At 35.5% G+C, this 19812-nt stretch overlaps 1 protein-coding gene across 1 annotated transcript in view; it reads left to right on the forward strand.

Annotated features, from left to right (window-relative positions):
• The window catches only part of SNX4 (sorting nexin 4), a 69800-nt gene that overhangs the window by 13672 nt on the left and 36316 nt on the right, over window positions 1–19812 (forward strand). The window contains exons 2-7 of the mRNA XM_077884336.1: window positions 940–1061; window positions 7292–7427; window positions 7505–7654; window positions 8132–8179; window positions 14349–14404; window positions 18645–18717. Coding sequence (XP_077740462.1) covers window positions 940–1061; window positions 7292–7427; window positions 7505–7654; window positions 8132–8179; window positions 14349–14404; window positions 18645–18717 — 585 coding nt within the window. The remainder of the gene's footprint in view (window positions 1–939; window positions 1062–7291; window positions 7428–7504; window positions 7655–8131; window positions 8180–14348; window positions 14405–18644; window positions 18718–19812) is intronic.

Consider the following 19812-nt stretch of genomic DNA (forward strand, 5'->3'; position numbering starts at 1 on the left):
CCTTGTTTATACTTGGAGTTAGCTGGCATTTTTAAGAACCTTCCTCAGTGGCACACTTTGCACACATAACAGCCTTTGAACCAATAGGGGTATGTGTATTGTTCTTTTTGGTTCGTCAGCATAAGCCTGGGGACGGTTTAGCAGGAATAGAAAGGGGTCTGCTCTTAAACTTGCTGCTGTCTCACAGTTGGAGCTTATTAACCACTGCCAAAATGTTTAGCGAATTTAAAGTTGGATATAATAAAAAAATAAAACTAAAGTTGAATCTAAAATGACTTCTGTTATTTTATTTTATTTTTTTTGTATTTAAATTTAATCTGAAAATCTTGCCTTTTGGCACATGTATAGTGTTTTCTTTTTGAGAGATTGAGATTCGACTTTGGTAAAACTGAAAATTAGATTTTAATTTGTTTTTAAAAGACTTTATTCGTGAGAGACACAGAGAGGCAGAGACACAGGCAGAGGGAGAAGCAGGCTCCCTTGGGGGAACCCAATGTGGCGCTTGATCCCAGGATGCCAGGATCATGACCTGAGCCAGAGGCAGATGTTTAACCATTGTGCCACCAATCCATCCCTAGATTTTAGTATTGAGGATTATTCATCTTTGTATAAAATGTTTTTAGATTTTTTTTCTTAGGCACTTCTATATTGATTGATTTTTTTTTTTTGATTGATTCTTGGTCACACAAAATGTTTATGTTTTAATAATTAAATATGTAATACATGTTAAAATAGCTTTTAGAAGAGTTTGATATGCTACAAAATGCTGCTAATGAGATATATATCATTTGCTATTATCATTTAGCAAGACTTTGCAACTCAAGAAATAGAAGAAATTTGCTTGAAATACCTACCAATAATGATTTTATTACAGTCGCTGTTTTTTTTCAAATACTGTCTTAAAGTTTTATTATTGTTCTTCCATTTGTTTTTGCCCAGATGACTGAAAATAATTTTTGGTTGAAGAAGATAGAAATTAGTGTTTCAGAAGCAGAAAAGCGAACTGGAAGAAATGCCATGAACATGCAGGAAACATATACTGCTTACCTCATTGAAACAAGGTAGGTGATAAGAATTAGGCCTAGATTTAGATAGAAAAAGTTTTGTCTGGTAGCTATTGATGCAGATTATGTTATATAATGGAATTGTTTATAGGTCATTGTCTTTTTAGATATTGTTTTTTTTTTAAAGATTTATTTATGATAGATATAGAGACACAGGAGGAGGGAGAAGCAGGCTCCATGCTGGGAGCCTGACATGGGAATCGATCCCGGGACTCCAGGATCGCGCCCTGGGCCAAAGGCAGGCACTAAACCACTGAACACCCAGGGATCCCCCTCTTTTTTTTTTTTTTTTTTTTAAAAAAAAAGAGAGCATCTGAGTTGGAAGGGGCAGATGGAGAGAGAGAGAATCCCACCACACTGAGTGTGGAGCCTGGCAAGGTGCTCAATCTCACAATCCTGAGATCATGACCTGAACTGAAATCAAGAGTCAGATACCCAAATGACTGAGCCATCCAGGTGCCCCTGTTTCTTTACTTTTTTTTTTTTTTTTTTAAGATTTTATTTATTTGTGTGAGAGAGAGAATGAGTGGGGGGAAGGAGAGGGAGAAGCAGATGCTCAGCTGAGCAGGGAGCCCAGTGTGGGGCTTGATCCCAGGACCTGGGATCATGACCTGAGCTGAAGGCAGATGGATTCTTAACTGAGCCACCCAGGCACCCCTGTTTCTTTACTTTATAGCAGGTAAACAGTTGTGTCTTTTGGTAGAGGATTCTTGATAGCTGTATTTTAATGCACTTGTGTTGGAGGTAGAGAGAAGGTTAGTAGAATACTTTTGGGATCGGAAATGTTACTTGACACATGCTTTGGTAGAATTTTTGTTGTTAGATATAACAGTTTTGGGAAAGGAGACCAGGTTCCCAGGTATGCATGAAGTGGACTTAGGTAAGTAAGATGGTTAGCAGAGAAGTTTAGGAGGAGAGAAGGAGAGATTATGGTTTAAGTCATTAAGAATTTAACAGGAAAGAATTGATTGAGACTAGAACTTTAAACTGGGATAAAATTGAAAAGAGTAAATTGTAGAGTAAGAAACCAAAACTCACCAGGAAAATTGTCTTTTACCTCATAAGGAAAAAGTTAAAGGAATTAGACTGTTTTGTCTAGAGAAAGTCAAGATAAGACTCTTATTTTTTTTTGAAGATTTTATTTATTTATTCATGAGAGAGACAGAGAGAGAAACAGAGACACAGGCAGAGGGAGAAGCAGGCTCCATGCGGGGAGCCTGATGTGGGACTTGAACCTGGGAATCCAGAATCACACCCTGAGCCGAAGGCACGCGCTCAACCGTTGAGCCACCCAGGGATCCCTTATTTTGCTAGTTATAAACAGTTTATGTAAAGGTTGTATACTAACTGGTCCTTTCTCTCTGCAGAGACTGAGCAAAAATGCTTTCAGTTAAAATATAGACATATGTGAGATTTTTTTTACAACCAATAAAATAAAATAAAACTACCAGATATAGATAGATATAACCATGTTTTAATGTGAATACATTCTTAAAGGAAAAAAATTTTTAAGCCCCACATTTCCATGGATTTACCAAAAGTAATTGAGCTTGTCTTAAGGCTGAACACTGTGACTTTTTAAGGCTTTCTCCAGGTCTGTATTTCTACACAGAGTTAAAATCTTGGTAAATGTTTAACCTATAAGCAGTTCTGAAAGTTCTCTTTGTAAGTGTAGTTTTCCTTCCTCCACCAAAAAGATAAAAAAACAACAGAGAAAGAATCTTCCCAAAACGAGAGAAAATTTATGTACAATAGAAACTTTGGGAACAGTAAGAGGTAAGGTCAGTCTTTTTAAAATCAGGTCACTTTTGGTTTTGTTTTGTTTTTTTTAAGTTTTTCTTTAAATTCCAGTTAACATACAGTGTTATGTTGGTTTCAGGTATACAATACAGTGATTCAGCAGTTCCATATATCACCCTGTGCTCCTCACAAGTGCACTCCTAAATCACCTATTTAACACATTCTGCTACCAAAACTAGGTCATTTTGTGACATATGTATCTATATATGTGTGTCACGGAGATTTAAAAAAATTTTTTTTTAATTAAGTAGGCTCTTCACCCAGGATGGGGCTTTACTTACAACCCTGAGATCAAGAGTTGCATGCTCTGCTGACTGAGCCAGCCAGACATCCCTTACAGAGATTTTTAAAGTGATTTAAAAAAATTTGGTCCTATTAGAGGGTTTTGTTTCTTTTTCTTTCTTAAAGTTAAATTAGCCATTTGAAAAAAATCATACTTTAGAAATTAGTGTTAACTTTAGCTTTCTCAGTAAATTATTTTTTCCTGTCTTCTTTTTACTCTTGAGGTATAATTGACATATAACTTCATAATAGTTTCAGATACACAACATTACATTGCAGTATTTGTATGTATTGTGAAGTGATCATAAGTCTACTTAATGTCTGTCACCATATAGTTATAAAAAATTTTTTCTTGTAATGAAAACTTGAGATTTTCTCTTAGCAACTTTTAAATATGCAATACAGTATTAACTGTAGTCACTGTTCTATAAGTTCTTAAATATAAAACTAAAAAGGATATTTTTATTTTTAGTGTTATTTTATCACCCAATTGAGCAATGAAATTAGCTGTTGATTACTTTTACTGCTGGAAGAGAATCTTGATTTGAATACTCTAGAATGACTTATAATTGTTCACTTTTGACTTTGAACTGAATAGAGCATCATAATTTATAACAGGGTTAGAAGTGACCATACTTGAGTAATGTAGCTATCCTCTGAATAAATATTTAAGTGGATCATTGGTAAATGTGTGGTACACAGGAGAATTATTGGGTTTACTTTCACCATTGAATTTCATTATAAATTTATTTATCTTCCACAATTTTTTTCATGAAATCATAAATTTAAGACCGTGATTCTTAAACTTAAAAGTACATAGGAATCACTTGAAGCATTTTTAAGCTGCAGGGTTTTGAGTAAGGTCCAGGAATTTACATTTTTAACCAAAGCTCCAGATGTTTTTTATACAGGTAGACCATGGATCATACTTTTTTTTTTTTTTTTAAAGATTTTATTTATTTATTCAGGAGAGACACAGAGAGAGGCAGAGACACAGGCAGAGGGAGATGCAGGCTCCATGCAGGGAGCCTGATGTGGGACTCGATCCCAGGACCCCAGGATCATGCCCTGGGCCATAGGCAGGCGCTTAACTGCTGAGCCACCCAGGCGTCCTGGATCATAGTTTTAATTATCTTTTTTTTTAAGATTTATTTTTATTTATTTATTTATGATAGACATAGAGAGAGAGGCAGAGACACAGAAGGAGGGAGAAGCAGGCTCCATGCCGGGAGCCTGAAGTACAGAGGCTTTATATTTCAAGATAGCCAAATTTATCTTTATTCTTTATGATTTGTCGTTTCCCTATTTTAAGAAATTCTGCCTATTTCCTATAATATGGATACTCACTTTGAGAAATACGGTTTTTGAATAGATTATTTTATAAGTACAGTATCCCTATGGTTGACTGACCTTCAACAACTACAGAATCCTCAAATTTCTGAATTTATTATTTTTTTATTTTTTTTATTTTCTTATTTTTTACTTTTTAAAGATTTTATTTATTCATGAGAGAGAGAGAGAGAGGCAGAGACACAGGCAGAGGGAGAAGCAGGCTCCATGCAGGGAGCCTGATGCGGGACTCAATCCTGGGACTCCAGGATCAGGCCCTGGGCTGAAGGCGTGCTAAACCGCTGAGCCACCCAGGCTGCCCCAAATTTCTGAATTTAATCACATAGGATTCTTATGCAGATAATCTTGGACAGATATGAATATTATTGATCCTTGATATATTTTTAAAATTTTATTTATTTATTCCTGAGAGACACAGAGCGAGCGGCAGAGACACAGTCAGAGGGAGAAGCAGGCTCCCTGCAGGGAGCCCGATGCGGGACTCAATCCCGGAACCCCAGGATCACAACCTGAGCCAAAGGCAGACACTCAACCACTGAGCCACCAAGGCATCCCTGAGCCTTGATATTTAAAAGTTCAACTTTATCATCTAGCTTACCTACCTACTCTTTAGGTAGAAGTAGAAAGTCCATAGTGTTACAGTTTTGTAGGCTAAGATTAATAAGGCTAAAGTCACTGGTTTTTAATTTCTCCAGAGATTTTATGTTTTTCTCTTCATTAAATATGAACCCCCCTTTTTTTTTTTTTGAAACCGTTTTAAGGTAGATAAAAATTTGGCTCTTCTAGGGCATCTGGGGGGCTCAGTGGTTGAGCGTTTGCCTTTGGCTCAGGCCGTGATCCTGGGGTCCTAGGATCAAGTCATGCATCAGGCTCCCCACAAGGACCCTGCTTCTCCCTCTGCCTGTGTCTCTGCTTCTTTCTCTGTGTCTCTCATGAATAAATAAATAAAATCTTTAAAAAAAATTTGCCTCTTTTAGAATAGGTAAGAATGCCTTGATGGTTTGGAGGCAGTATGATGTCATTACTTAAGTCTTCTGATTTGTAAAATGGGGCTAGTGATACAGTGTATTGTGAGCGTTAAATACTACATGTAAAACCAGTTATGTGCTATTAAATATTTGTCGAATGATTGGATAAATGGGTTACTTTTAGGGTCTAGAGTAAGCCTTCTTTATGAGGTTAATCAGTCTCCAATGGCTAGACTGCCTTAAATGGCCTTTGAAGAAAACCAAATCACTTAAGCAGGTCTTCTAACAGCCTTATAGGTGTATTTCTATATATTAATCTACATTAATTTGCTTATTAGTAAGATGTGGGTTCTGTTGATAATAATTTTGAATAATTTGAAACTTGATATTAACCCAGATATTTTTGAGCTAACGTTTGAGAATCTGAATTGGAATAGTATTAGTTTTGGCTAATGTTTGGGTTAATTCTTTAAAATGAATTACGAAAAAAAAAAAAAAGAATTACGATTTAATAATCTATGTGCCATGGGAGACATTTGTACAGTTTGAATGTCATATTTTGCTTCCTTTTTATTGATAGGCAATGAGGAAATTTAGTGGCAAACTTAATATATAAATGATAAAAACACTAAACATCTATTGTGCTTAGCATGGCATGATGTATATACTTTCTTAAGACTACATTAAGACTGATTTAGCTTCTGTGCCTTTATGCCCTAGTATACAAATGTACATTGTGGTGATATGTGTATTTTTTGGAGGGCCTGAGATTATCAAGCAACCAGTTAGAAAGTAAGAAGGCCCTGATAATGTTTAGAAGACTGATATTTTCTAACAATGATTATGTTAATAGAAATGTTAAGTAGTCAAAATAAAGTCAAAATAACTTCAAATGTCCTTGGTGTGATTTTAAGCAAACTTTCTCCCAACTGGAAGTTGAACTTTTTCATATGGCATTGCCTATAGTTCTTTATGTTAAAGATAAGACTAGAAATGAATTTTTACAAATCTTTTTTCCCCTGCCCTTTCTGAGTTAACGTTTTGCCTTTGAGGATATTTCCAGGTTCATGGATGCATCTGATGCATTTATAATTTTGAATCGAGGTTTTTGCAGTGTCTTGGACTGTGGCATAAATGTTTTTGGCTCATTGTGGCAGAAGTGTAGTTAAAAATAGTTTTTATTTAATGAAATAGTAGCTAAGCCAGATTTTACTGTATTGTAAAATCAATATTTATACACAAATTGAATTATTATACATTGAGGCTTTTAGAATGTTTCTAAAAGGACTATTTCTCTGGAGTTCAACAAATAGGTTTTCTGCAACAGAAGGAAAAGTGGGTAGAAGTGAGGGCTTTGGAATCAGATAGATTTGAGTGCTTTATCCAGAGATCTTTGTGATTGTAGCAAGAATGGCTCTTCCTCATCTGCAAAATGGGATAATAATCCCTGCTTCACAGGGTGGTTATAAGGATTAAAAAAGATGGGATCCCTGGGTGGCGCAGCGGTTTGGCGCCTGCCTTTGGCCCAGGGCGCGATCCTGGAGACCCGGGATTGAGTCCCACGTCGGGCTCCCGGTGCATGGAGCCTGCTTCTCCCTCTGCCTGTGTCTCTGCCTCTCTCTCTCTCTCTGTGTAACTGTCATAAATAAATAAATAAATAAATAAATAATTTAAAAAGGGGATTAAAAAAGATAATCTAGAAAAGGTTGTTTACTGAGTACCTGATTCATAAGCATTTAGTAAACGGAGTACAAATTTTAATGGAGGTTGTGTGCATATATTTGTATTTTTTAAAAGTAACAGAGATCTTTTGCTGTTCCTTTTCAGGTCAGTTGATCACACTGATGGCCAAAGTGTCTTAACAGACTCACTATGGAGGCGGTATAGTGAATTTGAATTGTTGAGAAACTACCTTTTAGTTTACTATCCACATGTTGTTGTGCCACCTCTACCAGAAAAAAGGGTAAGAAATGAAATAGCAGTATAGTTCAGTAGTATTTAGCCTTGAGACTAGTCTTCATGATTGTTTTGTTTACCTAGGCAGAATTTGTTTGGCATAAACTCTCTGCTGACAACATGGACCCGGATTTTGTGGAAAGACGAAGGATTGGTTTAGAAAACTTTCTCTTGAGAGTTGCCTCGCATCCCATCCTTTGTAGAGACAAAATCTTCTATTTGTTTTTAACACAGGTATTTTTCTTTTATTTTTATAGTCTTTTTAAAAAATTCATTTGATTTTTTTTTTTCCTTTTAAACTCTAGAATGTTTTGGCTTAAGTATCTCTTTGGAGCAGTTTTATTAATGTATATGCATTTAATTGTGTTTCTTAATCTGTTTTAAATTTCAGAATTACTGAGTGACATCACCCGGCTAACATTTTTATACTTAAAGATACTAAAGATGGTATTTTGGGGCATCCCTTAAATGATAATCAAAGTTAGTCTTTAGTTTTTTGAAGCCCAGATCTATAAAATCTTGGGTCTGTCTTTTGGTAATCTTGGAATCTGGATTATATGTTTAATTTTGACATGAATTCTTTCTTTTTAACCTTTCTCCCATTTTCCCTGAAACAAAACAGGATGATAGATATGTAGTTTATTTAATTTGGGTATTCCTCATGGGTTTATTTTGCAATGATTTCTAAAATTAACTTTAACTTTTTTTTAGGAAGGTAACTGGAAGGAGACTGTGAATGAAACTGGGTTTCAACTGAAGGTGAGAATATTTGTATGAAATAATTTGACAAGTTCCTTTATACAAGTTCCTTTCCTAGCACAGTTCCACACACTTAGTGCATACTTGTGTATTCAATATTTATTGAATGCGTGAATGTTGAAATAGACTTTGGGTCTAATGTCATTAGTAAGGTTTTCAAAGAAACGCTGTAAATTCACTTTGGATTTACATAATTTAGTGAGGCTATATTTATGAATTTCATTCTATTTGGAAGGAACATTTTGAAACAGTAATTTAGACACGAGCTGTAGATTTTTTTCTGCAGTATGCTCATATATTTTACATCTTTCTTTTACTCCGTCTTTACCATTTCCACTCACATTCTTTTTTTTTTGTTTTTTTCCCACTCACATTCTTGCCCACACACTTGCTCATTCTTTATCAGATATGAAAGACACTTCTGAAGAATTGAGCTTAGGGTTCCCATTCATAGCAGACTGAAAGATGAGGCATGTGTCATTCTTCTGTCTACTGGGTCATAATGATCAGCTTTGAGTGGGCATAGGAGTCATTTTGAATTAGTGTCTGTTAGTGATGTAGCTTTTCAAATTTAATCATTATAATTCATGTTTGGGAATGAAATTGTTATCTAAAAATTGAAAAGCATTGTATGGTGTGATGGCTACCCTAACTCCTGTCTATCCTCCCTGTTGTCCTCAAAAGTAATGTAACCTAAATTGTTGGTAAGGTTTTGAAAATTTTCAATCTCTTGTGTAAACTGAACAGGTAAGTAGAAAAACGTGATGTAAATTGATGTATAAATCAATAAAGAATTCACATGGTAATACAGTAACAAAAGTTTAATAGACCTAGGCAACAAGAACAAAATGCCTTTACAATAGTTTTGAAACACCCCGTAGAGATTTATATATTGGCACATAGGTATTTGAAACGTAGCACAAAAAAACTAGGAAGAGAAAATTTTGTTTCTGCATGGAAAGTATAATCAAGTATTTAATTCTGTCAAGCTGATTCTAATATATAAATATTTTGTTGACAGGTTGTATGAAAAAATTAGAATTGGCTATAATTCATTACTTAATGACACACAGAATACTGGAATTTCAATTTAGATTTGGTTTTGAAGTAACTCAAAACTTTAAAAAATGTTTATATTTTGATTTTCTAGGCACTAGTCCAAGATGTTAGGAGCTAATATTAAGGAAAAGAGAAAAGTAAAGCATAGTTGTTTTGGTGACTTCTCTTTATGTAATAGTCATCGATTTAGACATTAGTTTAGTTAACAGTTGTTTGTCTTTGAACCCAGTTTTTTTTTTTTTTTGAACCCAGTTTTTGACCATGATTTTGGTGACCTTGAGAAAGTTCTTGAGTTTCTTCATTTATATAGACTATGCTATTCACTGAGTGCTTTGAATCTTGTTTATAGGTGATATTTAAGAGTTTAGTTAAAATACTTCATATTTGGGTTGCCTTATGGTGAAATCTCAGTTTCACTTTTATAAAGCCTTTGAAAGGTAATACTTAACGTGCAGTATTAATAATTTGAAAAGCCAGACTTTTAATGAAATAGAGTAGAAATAAGATGTATGAAGAGACTTTGGAAATCCTTGAGTCCTATGGTATTCCTTATTTTGTTGTGGGTGTTTCTTAAGTTCTTTCATCAGTGAAATGGAATCTTTTTTAGACAACCTCACACTTGTATGTAAATACATGCATACATGCAAACATGTATATAAGAGTCATGTACATACATGTTACCATCCCATATTACCTCTCTTTTTGTTTATAAATTATGTAATTAATGTATGTAAAAATGGTTGGTAAAGGAAGTATTAAGGGATGCCTGGGTCACTTAAGCGTCTGCCTTTGGCTCTGGTCATGATCCCAGGGTTCTGGGATAGAGCCCTGCATCCAGCCCCCTGCTCCTCCCTCTGCCTTCTGCTCTTCCTGCTTATGCTGTCTCTCTATCAAATGAATAAGTAAAATCTTTTTAAAAAATAAAGGGAATATTGGAAACTATTTTTGTGAAAATGAGATTGTTCTGAATTAGGCCAAATACTTATATTTTATAAGAATATTTGACCTTGGCAGGTACCTGGGTGGCTCAGTCAGTTAAGTGTCTGTTTCAGGATCTCAGCTCAGGTTTTTATCTGAGGGTTGTGGGTTCAGGCCCTGCATTGGGCTTTGTGCTGGGCATGGAGTCTACTTAAAAAAAAAATTGACTTTGGCCCTAGCTTTTGGATTATCATTCTCAAACTGAAATGTCAGCTTACTTTAATTTTCCTTTTTTCACACGTTTAATTTAATATATAGTTTTGGCCTACTAGATATTTCTTAAGTTTTTTTAGAGTAATTATTATACCCAGCAAGATAATTGTACAAATCTAGTTTCCTTTTTTGTTTTTAAGATTTTATTTCAGAGAGAGAGAGAGATTGGAGGAATGGGGCAGAGGGAGAGGGAGACTCAGGCAGACTCCCTGCTGAGTGCAGAGCCCAATGTGGGGCTCAGTATTACGATCCTGAGATCATGGCCTGAGCTGAAACCAAGAGTCCCATGCTTAACTGACGGAGTCACCTAGGTGCCCCAAAAATCTAGTTTCTTTTATTTTTTCTTAAAGATTTTATTTATTTATTCATGAGAGACACACAGAGAGAGGCAGAGACATAGAGGGAGAAGCAGGCTCTCCATGCAGAGCCGGATATGGGACTCGATCCCAGGACCCGGGGTCACGACCTGAGCCAAAGGCACTCAACCACTTGAGCCACCCAGGCGTCCCTCTAGTTTCTTTTTTATCAATGCTTTGTTTAATATAAACATGAGCAACAACTGTTTCATCACTGCTTTACATTGGTGTTTTTTTTGTCTTGAATATTTATATAAATATTCATGTTAACCAATTTAGTGAAAGAGGAAAGAGTTATCTAGAGTAATGAACATTTAAATTAATTACCTTAGTATAAGATTATATTGTTTTAACTCCCATTAACTCAATAAATTACTTACATGAAAGTGTCATCCATATACCCAAACTGTAAATGATTTTAGGTTGACTCAGAGGAATCTAGAACCCTGTCTGTTGTTTGGAGTAGAGATGCTGATGTCCACAGTCTGGACATTTAAAATCTCTGCTAATCTCTGTTTTACACAGAAACACTGAGAGAGCCATTGTAGTGACTCCACATGCTGGGTGCCTACAGAGTATCAGGTGCTTTTCTAGGTGTTGTGGAAACAGTAATGAATGAGCAGAAAAACTTCGTAAACTCCCATGTTCTTATGGAGCTTATATTTTAGTAGTTGGAGACCTTAAATTAACATTTAAATAATATCCTTTAAAATAGTTCTAAATCATCTATGTTAAAGAGTATAACAGCAGAGATTTTTTTCCCCAGGGATTATTTTGAGATAAGTGACCATAAAACTTACTGTCCAAATGGGGACACTTTTAAGAGCAAAAAGGGGCAGTATTATTAATGAGTCTAGGACAACAGGCATAAACCAGCACTGTCCTGGGTAAATTGGGTCACATGGTTGAAGAGATAACATTTGAGCTGAGGCAGGAGTAAGAAACGTGCAGAGGAGTCAACTTGGGAGCCAGGGAAGAGTAATGTTGGAGGCCCAAGCTGGGTGGTGGTTTACTAGGCAAAGTTTGGGGGAAGAGAAGAATCAGAAAATGAAATAACCAAGGGGAGACAAGATCCAGGACAAGGAAAGTGAAATATGGAATAGGAACCAGAGAGGAAAAGGAAGTGGGAACTAAAGGAGAACTTGAGAATAAGATCGTGACCTAAACTGAAGGCAGACATTTAACCAGCTGAGCCACCAGGTGCCCCAACACATTGTGCTTTCTTTTTTTCACATTGTGCTTTTTAATGGCTCTTATGTTCTAGTGGACAACTAAGAGACAAGTAAACAACTAAGTTTATTTCAGGTAGTGCTGGTTTTTTAATTTATATGTATATAATATTCATGAGAATTCATAAGTGTTCATTTTTATATATATAATATTTATATATATATTCATGAGAGACACACAGAGAGAGGCAGAGACATAGGCAGAGGGCGAAGTAGGGGGCCCGATGTGGGACTTGATCCTGAACCCTGGGATCATACCCTGAGCCAGAGGCAGATGCTCAACTGCTGAGCCACCCGGGTGTCCTGGTGTAGTGCTGTTTTAAAGGAAGTGAAAGGAAGGTTCTATGAAACAATGATGGACCGGGGTTTTCTTTAGGTATTTAATGAGGAATCTGAAAGAGGGTTGGTAAACTGTTAGGTTTGGAATAGTCCAGGTACTTTTTTTGAGATCTGGCTTTGGGGACATTTTAGGCAACTTTCCGGTTTGTGAAATCTCGTGAAATGGTGAGCGTGCTGAGTTGGGTATTCTTTTTTTTTTAATTTTTTTTTTAATTGGAGTTCAATTTGCCAACATATAGCATATCACCCTGTGCTCATCCCGTCAAGTGCCCCCCTCATTGTGAGTTGAGTATTCTGATGGACCTGACCTAACAGAATATTGGGTAAGCAAAGGTTAGGATGCTCACGTCTAACATTTTATATGACTTCTAAATTGGTAAACTGTTGATATTAAAAGTAAAAAATAAATTGGTGCGGTTAAGAATTTGAGATTCCAGAAAAGGTACAGATGAAAATATCCTTCTTTACTCATAGTTTTTATGTAATTTCATCATCATTTAAAGAGTAACCTTTGTATGTGAATATAGAGTCTTTAACACTTGGTGTTTAGTTATTTTAATGAATTAAAAGAACATGAAGGAGTAATATATACCTTAAATATATGGGTATTTTTATATGTAAGGACTTTCACATGCACTAGCTTGTTTGCCCTTGAGAAGTGAGAAAGGTTAAGAATTGGTGAAATACTGATTTTAGAAATAAGAGGATCCCAAGAAATAAGTGATAAATTAAGTTTCTATAGGTATGCTTTTTTTAAAAAGATTCATTCATTCATTCATTCATTCATTCGAGACACAGAGAGAGGCAGAGACACAGGCGGAGGGAGAAGCAGGCTCCATGCAGGGAGCCCGACGTGGGACTCCATCCTGGGACTCCAGGATCAGGCCCTGGGCTAAAGGCAGCGCTAAACCGCTGAGCCACCTGGGCTGCCCCAAGTTCTATAGATACTCTTGATAGGTTTTTGAATTTCTTGTGATCTGAAGTTCTAAGAGGCTGAGTTTGTGGAGTAACTTATTTGTTGCATTTGTTTTTATTTTCTTTGCCAAGTAATTTGAGGAGTCCTAGGATTGTTTTGTCTTGTTTGTTTTATTAACTTGGGAGTTTATGTAATTATGGATTGGAAGTTGGAATAATCTAAAATTTTCAAGCTGATTGGGAGATTCAGACTACATTATAAAATTAATTCCTGATTGAGCCACCTTTTATGAACACTGTAGTTTCTGTGCCCAGTCAGAATTCACTGGTTTTGTTTGTGAGAACTTAGGATAGGATTTGGATCTATTAAGTTCAAATTTTATAAAATGCAATTATTATTTCATGCTGATCCCTCTGTTCCTCTGAGAGCAATTACTTAGAATAAGTAAAAATAATTGAAAAGTTGAAAAAAGATAGTTAAAAAGTTATGTTGTCTTGTAACATTTTCTTTCAACTAGAAAGTAATTTGAAGTCCTCTTGGTTTACTTCAGTCTACAGTATTTAGTACAGGTATTTCCATATATTTTTTTTAAGTACTGATCATGACAGTGAAAAAAAAACAGTGTATATTTGGTTTGGATTCCATCTGAGAACTACCTGCAGTAATGCGTTTGCTTTAGAGCAGTAGTTTTATTTAGTTTATCATTGCTTTTCTTGATTTAGAGAAAGGTAAACTACTTTTCACATGACCTATTCTGACTTGTGATACTGCAGAACTATATATATATATGTATATGTGTATGTGTATATATACATAGACACCTGTTAGTGTGTTGATGTTTATAATTGTTTTACTTTGGTATTATTGAATGGCATGTGTTCAGTTTAATTTATTAAAATATTGTTTTTGTAGTATTTTAAAAAAGTAAGCTGTTTTTAAGATATGTTTATTGTGTTTGACACAAATGATATGAAGAAAACTATATTTATTAAGCATCTTAATTCTAAAGGGAAAGTAAAATTGTTTGGATTTGTACCCTGAAATGTAATTGTATTAAGTAAACAAATTATTTTTTCCAGGCAGACTCCAGGTTAAAAGCGCTTAATGCAACATTCAGAGTGAAAAACCCAGACAAGTAAGGTTTTGTTTTAATAACAGTTACAATGTTGTTTTGAATGGTGCCTATCAATGTATTTAATTTTTCATTTCTGAATGTATGCACTTTATTTGCTAACTATTTTAAATAGTAATTCACATTTAGTGAAATCCTCTTACAGTCTGAAACTGATTTTGAGATTTGGTAACTTAATTGAGTTTAAGATTGGAAGTAACTAAAGTTTTAGAAAATTAAACCACTGCTTTTTCCTAGAAAGATTTATTAAAATGTTGTTGAAGATAGAAAAATGAGAGAAATGATTTTAATTAAATATGAAATAGGCTTTACCTGTCAAATATGTCCAAAGCTCAGGAAGATTATGTATTATGCATGTATTTGATACTAATCTACTTTGTATACCAGGAAAACTTGATAGATAAATGCATACTAAGAATTTCTGGAGGTATATTTATATGATAATTACTTGACTTCATTAATGTCAGTTTAGTGTTTGTGAGACCATTTCTATAATAAAAGAAGTCTGTGAATTCAGAAAAAAATTTCCTTAGGATGGAACCTAGGCATTTCTTAATATTTGGTTTTACTTATTCTCTGAATTATGTGGATAATTCAGGCTCTTCAGTAATGGACCTGTAACTAGCCTTGCCTTTGATTCAGCTAATTTTTTCAGTTAGAAAAGTGCTCAGGCAGATGAGGTTTTCCCTTTTTGGCTACCAAGTTCATGAGGGCTGTTAGAATATCTTTAGTTAAGCCTTCAGCATTAATTTCTGTGTGGTATAAATTCTTACCAGAGGCCAGGTTTGCATTACATATTATGCCTGACTTTATAAATCCGAACACAATAACATAATGCCTTTGGTTTTTAATATAAATTTTGAATGTAAAATACAAGTAAATAAAGTTTTGGTGATCAGGTAATTGTGACGGTAACCATTGAGGTTTTTTTTTTTTTTTAATAGACCTATTTATTTTTAAAACGATTTTATTTATTTGAGAGAGAGAGTGAGTGAGAACGTGAGTGGGGATAGGGACAGAGGGAGGGGGGGAGAAGGAGAGCCAGACTCCCTGCTGGGCAGGGAGCCTAATGCGGGGCTTGATCCCAGGACCCTGAGATCACAACCTGAGCCAGTCAGATACTTAACCAACTGAGCCACCCAGGTGCCCCTTAATAGACTTTTTTAGAGTTTTAGTTCTACAAAAAAAATTGAGTGAATAGCACAGAGGTCCCATATATACCCTCTGCCCCCACACAAGCACAGTCACCCCCACTATTAGCGTCTCCTGCCAGAATGGTGCATTTGTTACAATTGATGAACCTATATTGACCACACTGTTATTACTTAAAGACATTACATTAGGGTTCACTCTTAGTGTTGTATATTTTATGGGTTTTGACAAATTTATAATGACATGTATTCATCATTATAGTATCATGCAAAGTATTTTCAGTGTCCTGGGGCGCCTGGCAGGCACACTCCCTAGAGAATGTGCCCCTTAATCTCTGGGTCATGAGTTCAAACCCCACATTGAGCAGGGAGCCTACTTAAAACAAACAAACAAACAAAAACCCCAAGCTATTTTCACTGTTCTAAAAATCCTCTGTGATCTGTGTATTTATCCTTCTCTCCCACCCCCTGGCAACTGGTGATCTACATAGTTTTGCCTTTCCTAGAATGTCATATACACTAGGTAGCCTTCTCAGATTGGCTTTTTTCACTTAATAATAGGCATTTAAGGTTCCACTCTAAGGGTTATAATAACATGCATGATATATAAGAGATGTTCTCTAGGTAAAGAACTACAATTTTAAGTCACACTCCAAATAAAGCTTTGAAAAACCTAGTAAGCTAGCTTTATGACTTTGGTGGATGTACATTCATTAGAGGAACAAGCATGTAGAGGAAACTTTTTAAATTAATATTTTGTCAATTAAATTGAAAAATATATTATCAATTGAATGTTGTTTTTCTTCTCTGGTCAAAACCAGGTTCTTGGATTGTAAAATTTTCTTTAATATCCATATTATATATAAAATTTTAAAGTTGATATGACCAATAATATAACCAAGGCAGTTTTTTGCTCCTGTTCTTATTAAGTGTGTAATTAATGTATAATTAGCAATGGAATTTGTGTGCCATAAATTGTAGTTAAGGGGATTGTCTATATCATTCATTGGGTTTTTAAAAACAATTTACATATTTTTAAGTAATCTCTACACCCAACATGGGGCTTGATCTCATGACCCCAAGGTCAAGAGTCACATGCTCCTCCCAACTGAGCCAGCCAGGCACCCCTGTATCATTCGTTGTTAAAACAGATTCTTCATTTACAGAATCTCTGTCCAGCTATGTTATATGTTATATATATATTTTTTATACTGGGTCTAGTTGGCCCAGTATATATTATTCATACCATTACTAAAATATTTTGTAGCACTAAAATACTTTTATTCTGTCCTTTCTTAAAATGTAGAAAACTAGAAAGATTTTTTGAGTATCATTTTACCAAAATGATAACTAGCTTCATGTTTCTTCAAACTGGCTTCTTCGCTGGCTTAGTTGGACGAGCATGCGACATTTGATCTTGTGGTTGTGAGTTTGAGCCCCACGTTCAGTGTAGAGATTACTGAAAAAAAAAAAAAGAACTTAAATATGTTTCTTCAAACTAGACAGTTAAAGAGCAGTTTGGAGATGGACCCCGAGTCTTCTACTTTTATGTGGCAATATTTAGACAATATTTGGCAATATTTAGGAGGTAGACTGAGTGATTAGTAGAATGAATGGGGCAAAAGAGAGGGCCAGAAAATACAGGTAGCATCCAGGTTTCATTCTTTAGAGTGCTGGAGAACATAGGGGAAGAGAGATTTGGGAGGGATAGGGGAAGATAAGTTGAGCTTTGGGTATGTAAGCCAGTAGAAACGTGTGCTAGTCAGTTGGCTTTGTAGATCTGGTGTTTAGGAGAGATATTTGGGCGGAAGGTAGAAATTTGGAATTCAGTAGCATGTATGCTATAATTGTGAAGCTTTATGAATACATAAGAGTGTACAGATTGAAAGATTGATTATTAAGATGGCTGAGGACCCAGGATTGGACCCTAAGGAGTGCCGCTATCACTTTGAGGGTGTTTTCCAAAGTGTAATCTGAGGATCAGTAGCATCTTGAATCCTGCAGGTTGAGCTTGTTAAACCTTCGGCTTTCTGAGTTCCACTAGGGCTTCTGTGTACAGTTTTGCTTGTTCACACCCTGCTCTTGCTGAGAGGCCCTCTGTAGTGTTTCTAACAAACACTTCAGGGGTTCTTTGCACACTAAAGTTGGAGGTATAGTAGGTGGGTGAAGGAAATGAGTACTGCAGAAGAGACCAGGCATATCCAGAGAGTAAAAGGAAAATCTTGAGAAAATAAAACTGATGTCAAGGGAACACATTTTTGAGGAGGGTGAGATCAGTTGTTACATTGCTGAAAGGACCAAGAAAGACTGAGGACTAAAGGATATCGTTGGATTTTAGCAACATGAGACTAGTTAGTGAGTTTGTCAGGAGGATTTCTCCACTCTGATGCTGGAGGCAGATCTAAATTGCCCTGGGTTACACTGTGAATGGGAGGTGGTTGTTGGTTGAGAGAATGCCTTGCCAAATTGTACCTGTGGGAGGGCTGAGTGTGAGAAGGTGTTAACAGGTGGGTGGTGTTGTCAGGGGAATGTGTGTATGAATTTTAATATAGGAGAGTTAATTGATACGCTAACGAGAAGGAGCTTGCACAGAGAAAGGAAGTTAGGAATATGGGAGAGAGTTGGGTAGAATCTAGAGTATTGATGAGAAGGAGGGTCCTCGGGCAAAGAAGGAACACCAGGTGTAGATGTATTTATTGGCAGGAGATCTTACTAATGGCCGCGTTTAATATGTGAAGCTTGGTTGGAGAGTGACAGGGAGCGGTTTCACCTCTGCATGCAGATTGATTGAGCTTAGAGACCATGAGTTTAGCACCATAAATATTTTCAAGTAATTTTTCATAAAACAAGTTTTATCGCTCAGTTCCACAGTAAAAGTTATGAAGTAGGACATCTTTTCTTATCTTGACAAATATCAAAAGACAGTATGATTGTTTTATTTTAAAGTTTTTTGAATTTTTATTGGAGTGTACTAAGGCCAGCGTATGATTCAGTAGAATCAGTTTCATTATTGTCAGGTACTACTGTTTTGTTTTTCGGTTTTTGATTGTTTTCATGAGAAAAAATAATGTTTTATTTTTTCCCTCTTTTAGGAGATTTACAGAACTAAAACACTACAGTGATGAACTACAGTCTGTCATCTCACATCTTCTTCGAGTCAGAGCTGTAAGTGGTCCCCAGGAGTTTTTTGACGCACATTTATAAGGAAGTGCTTCTCACCTAATCGTGTTTTTAAATAATGGATGGCATTTATCATGAATAGCTGATTATTGCATTCTGATTTGGTGTGGTGTTCATCCAAACTGCATTTAAAAAAAAAATGTGGAGTGTTTTCTGGTATACACAACTTGAAAGTTTTTAGCCTATTGTTTTCTCTGTTGTCTTGTCAAAGGCCTACCATTTCAGTATTGGAATATAATTAAGTAAGTATGGGAGATTAGATCTACATGTAATGATACCCTTTTACTTTAAAGGTTTCTTTTTTTTTTTAAAGGTTTGTGAAATAGTTTATATGTGTTAGGCTATCCTGTGTCTGTGCTCTTAATTTTTCCTAAATAAACTTATTTAGGGTAATGGTTTGCCATGACAAAAATTAGAAATCAAGGCCTGATCACTGGACTAGTCATATGGTTTGGCTGTGGTAGACGTGGAACCCTTAGAACTTGCCTGTACTAAAGACTGAAAGACACCAGCATACCAGGAATAGGATCACAACTTACACTGACTGGAATCCTCTTGAAATATATTATCTGGGATTTGCTTTAATGAGAGTGTCTACTGGTGAGGAGTGGAAAGTGGGCGGTTTTAGATGAAACTAGATTGGCCATATAATTAATAATTGTTGAAGGTACGTGTTGGAAATGGAAGTATGTTCTACTGTGTTCCAGTTTTTGTTTTTGTTTTTTTGAAGATTTCTATAATAGAAAGTATAAAAAAAATAAGGGGAAAAATCCTTTTGTGTATCTTTATTGGCTCAGTCTCCTGTTTAACCATCAGAATACTGTTAGACTCCCTAAATAAATTATGAGATACTTTCTAATAAAAGAAAAGGTACCTGTGAGAATTAGTAGGCTAGAATCAAGAGTGGGATATTGGGAAACTGGATTGATAAGGTAATTAGACAACAGTTGTTGTCAAAAGTTGGGAGAGGAGGGCAGAGATACCCCCAGAAGACTGGACGAATAATTCATTCAGCTTTGTCTTTTATGCTAGAAACCTTGGAGAATCGATTTAAAATTAGAGGTCTGGCTGATTATGAAA

This window comes from Canis aureus, chromosome 35 (assembly GCF_053574225.1).
Source record: "Canis aureus isolate CA01 chromosome 35, VMU_Caureus_v.1.0, whole genome shotgun sequence".
Taxonomy (NCBI): Eukaryota; Metazoa; Chordata; class Mammalia; order Carnivora; family Canidae; genus Canis; species Canis aureus.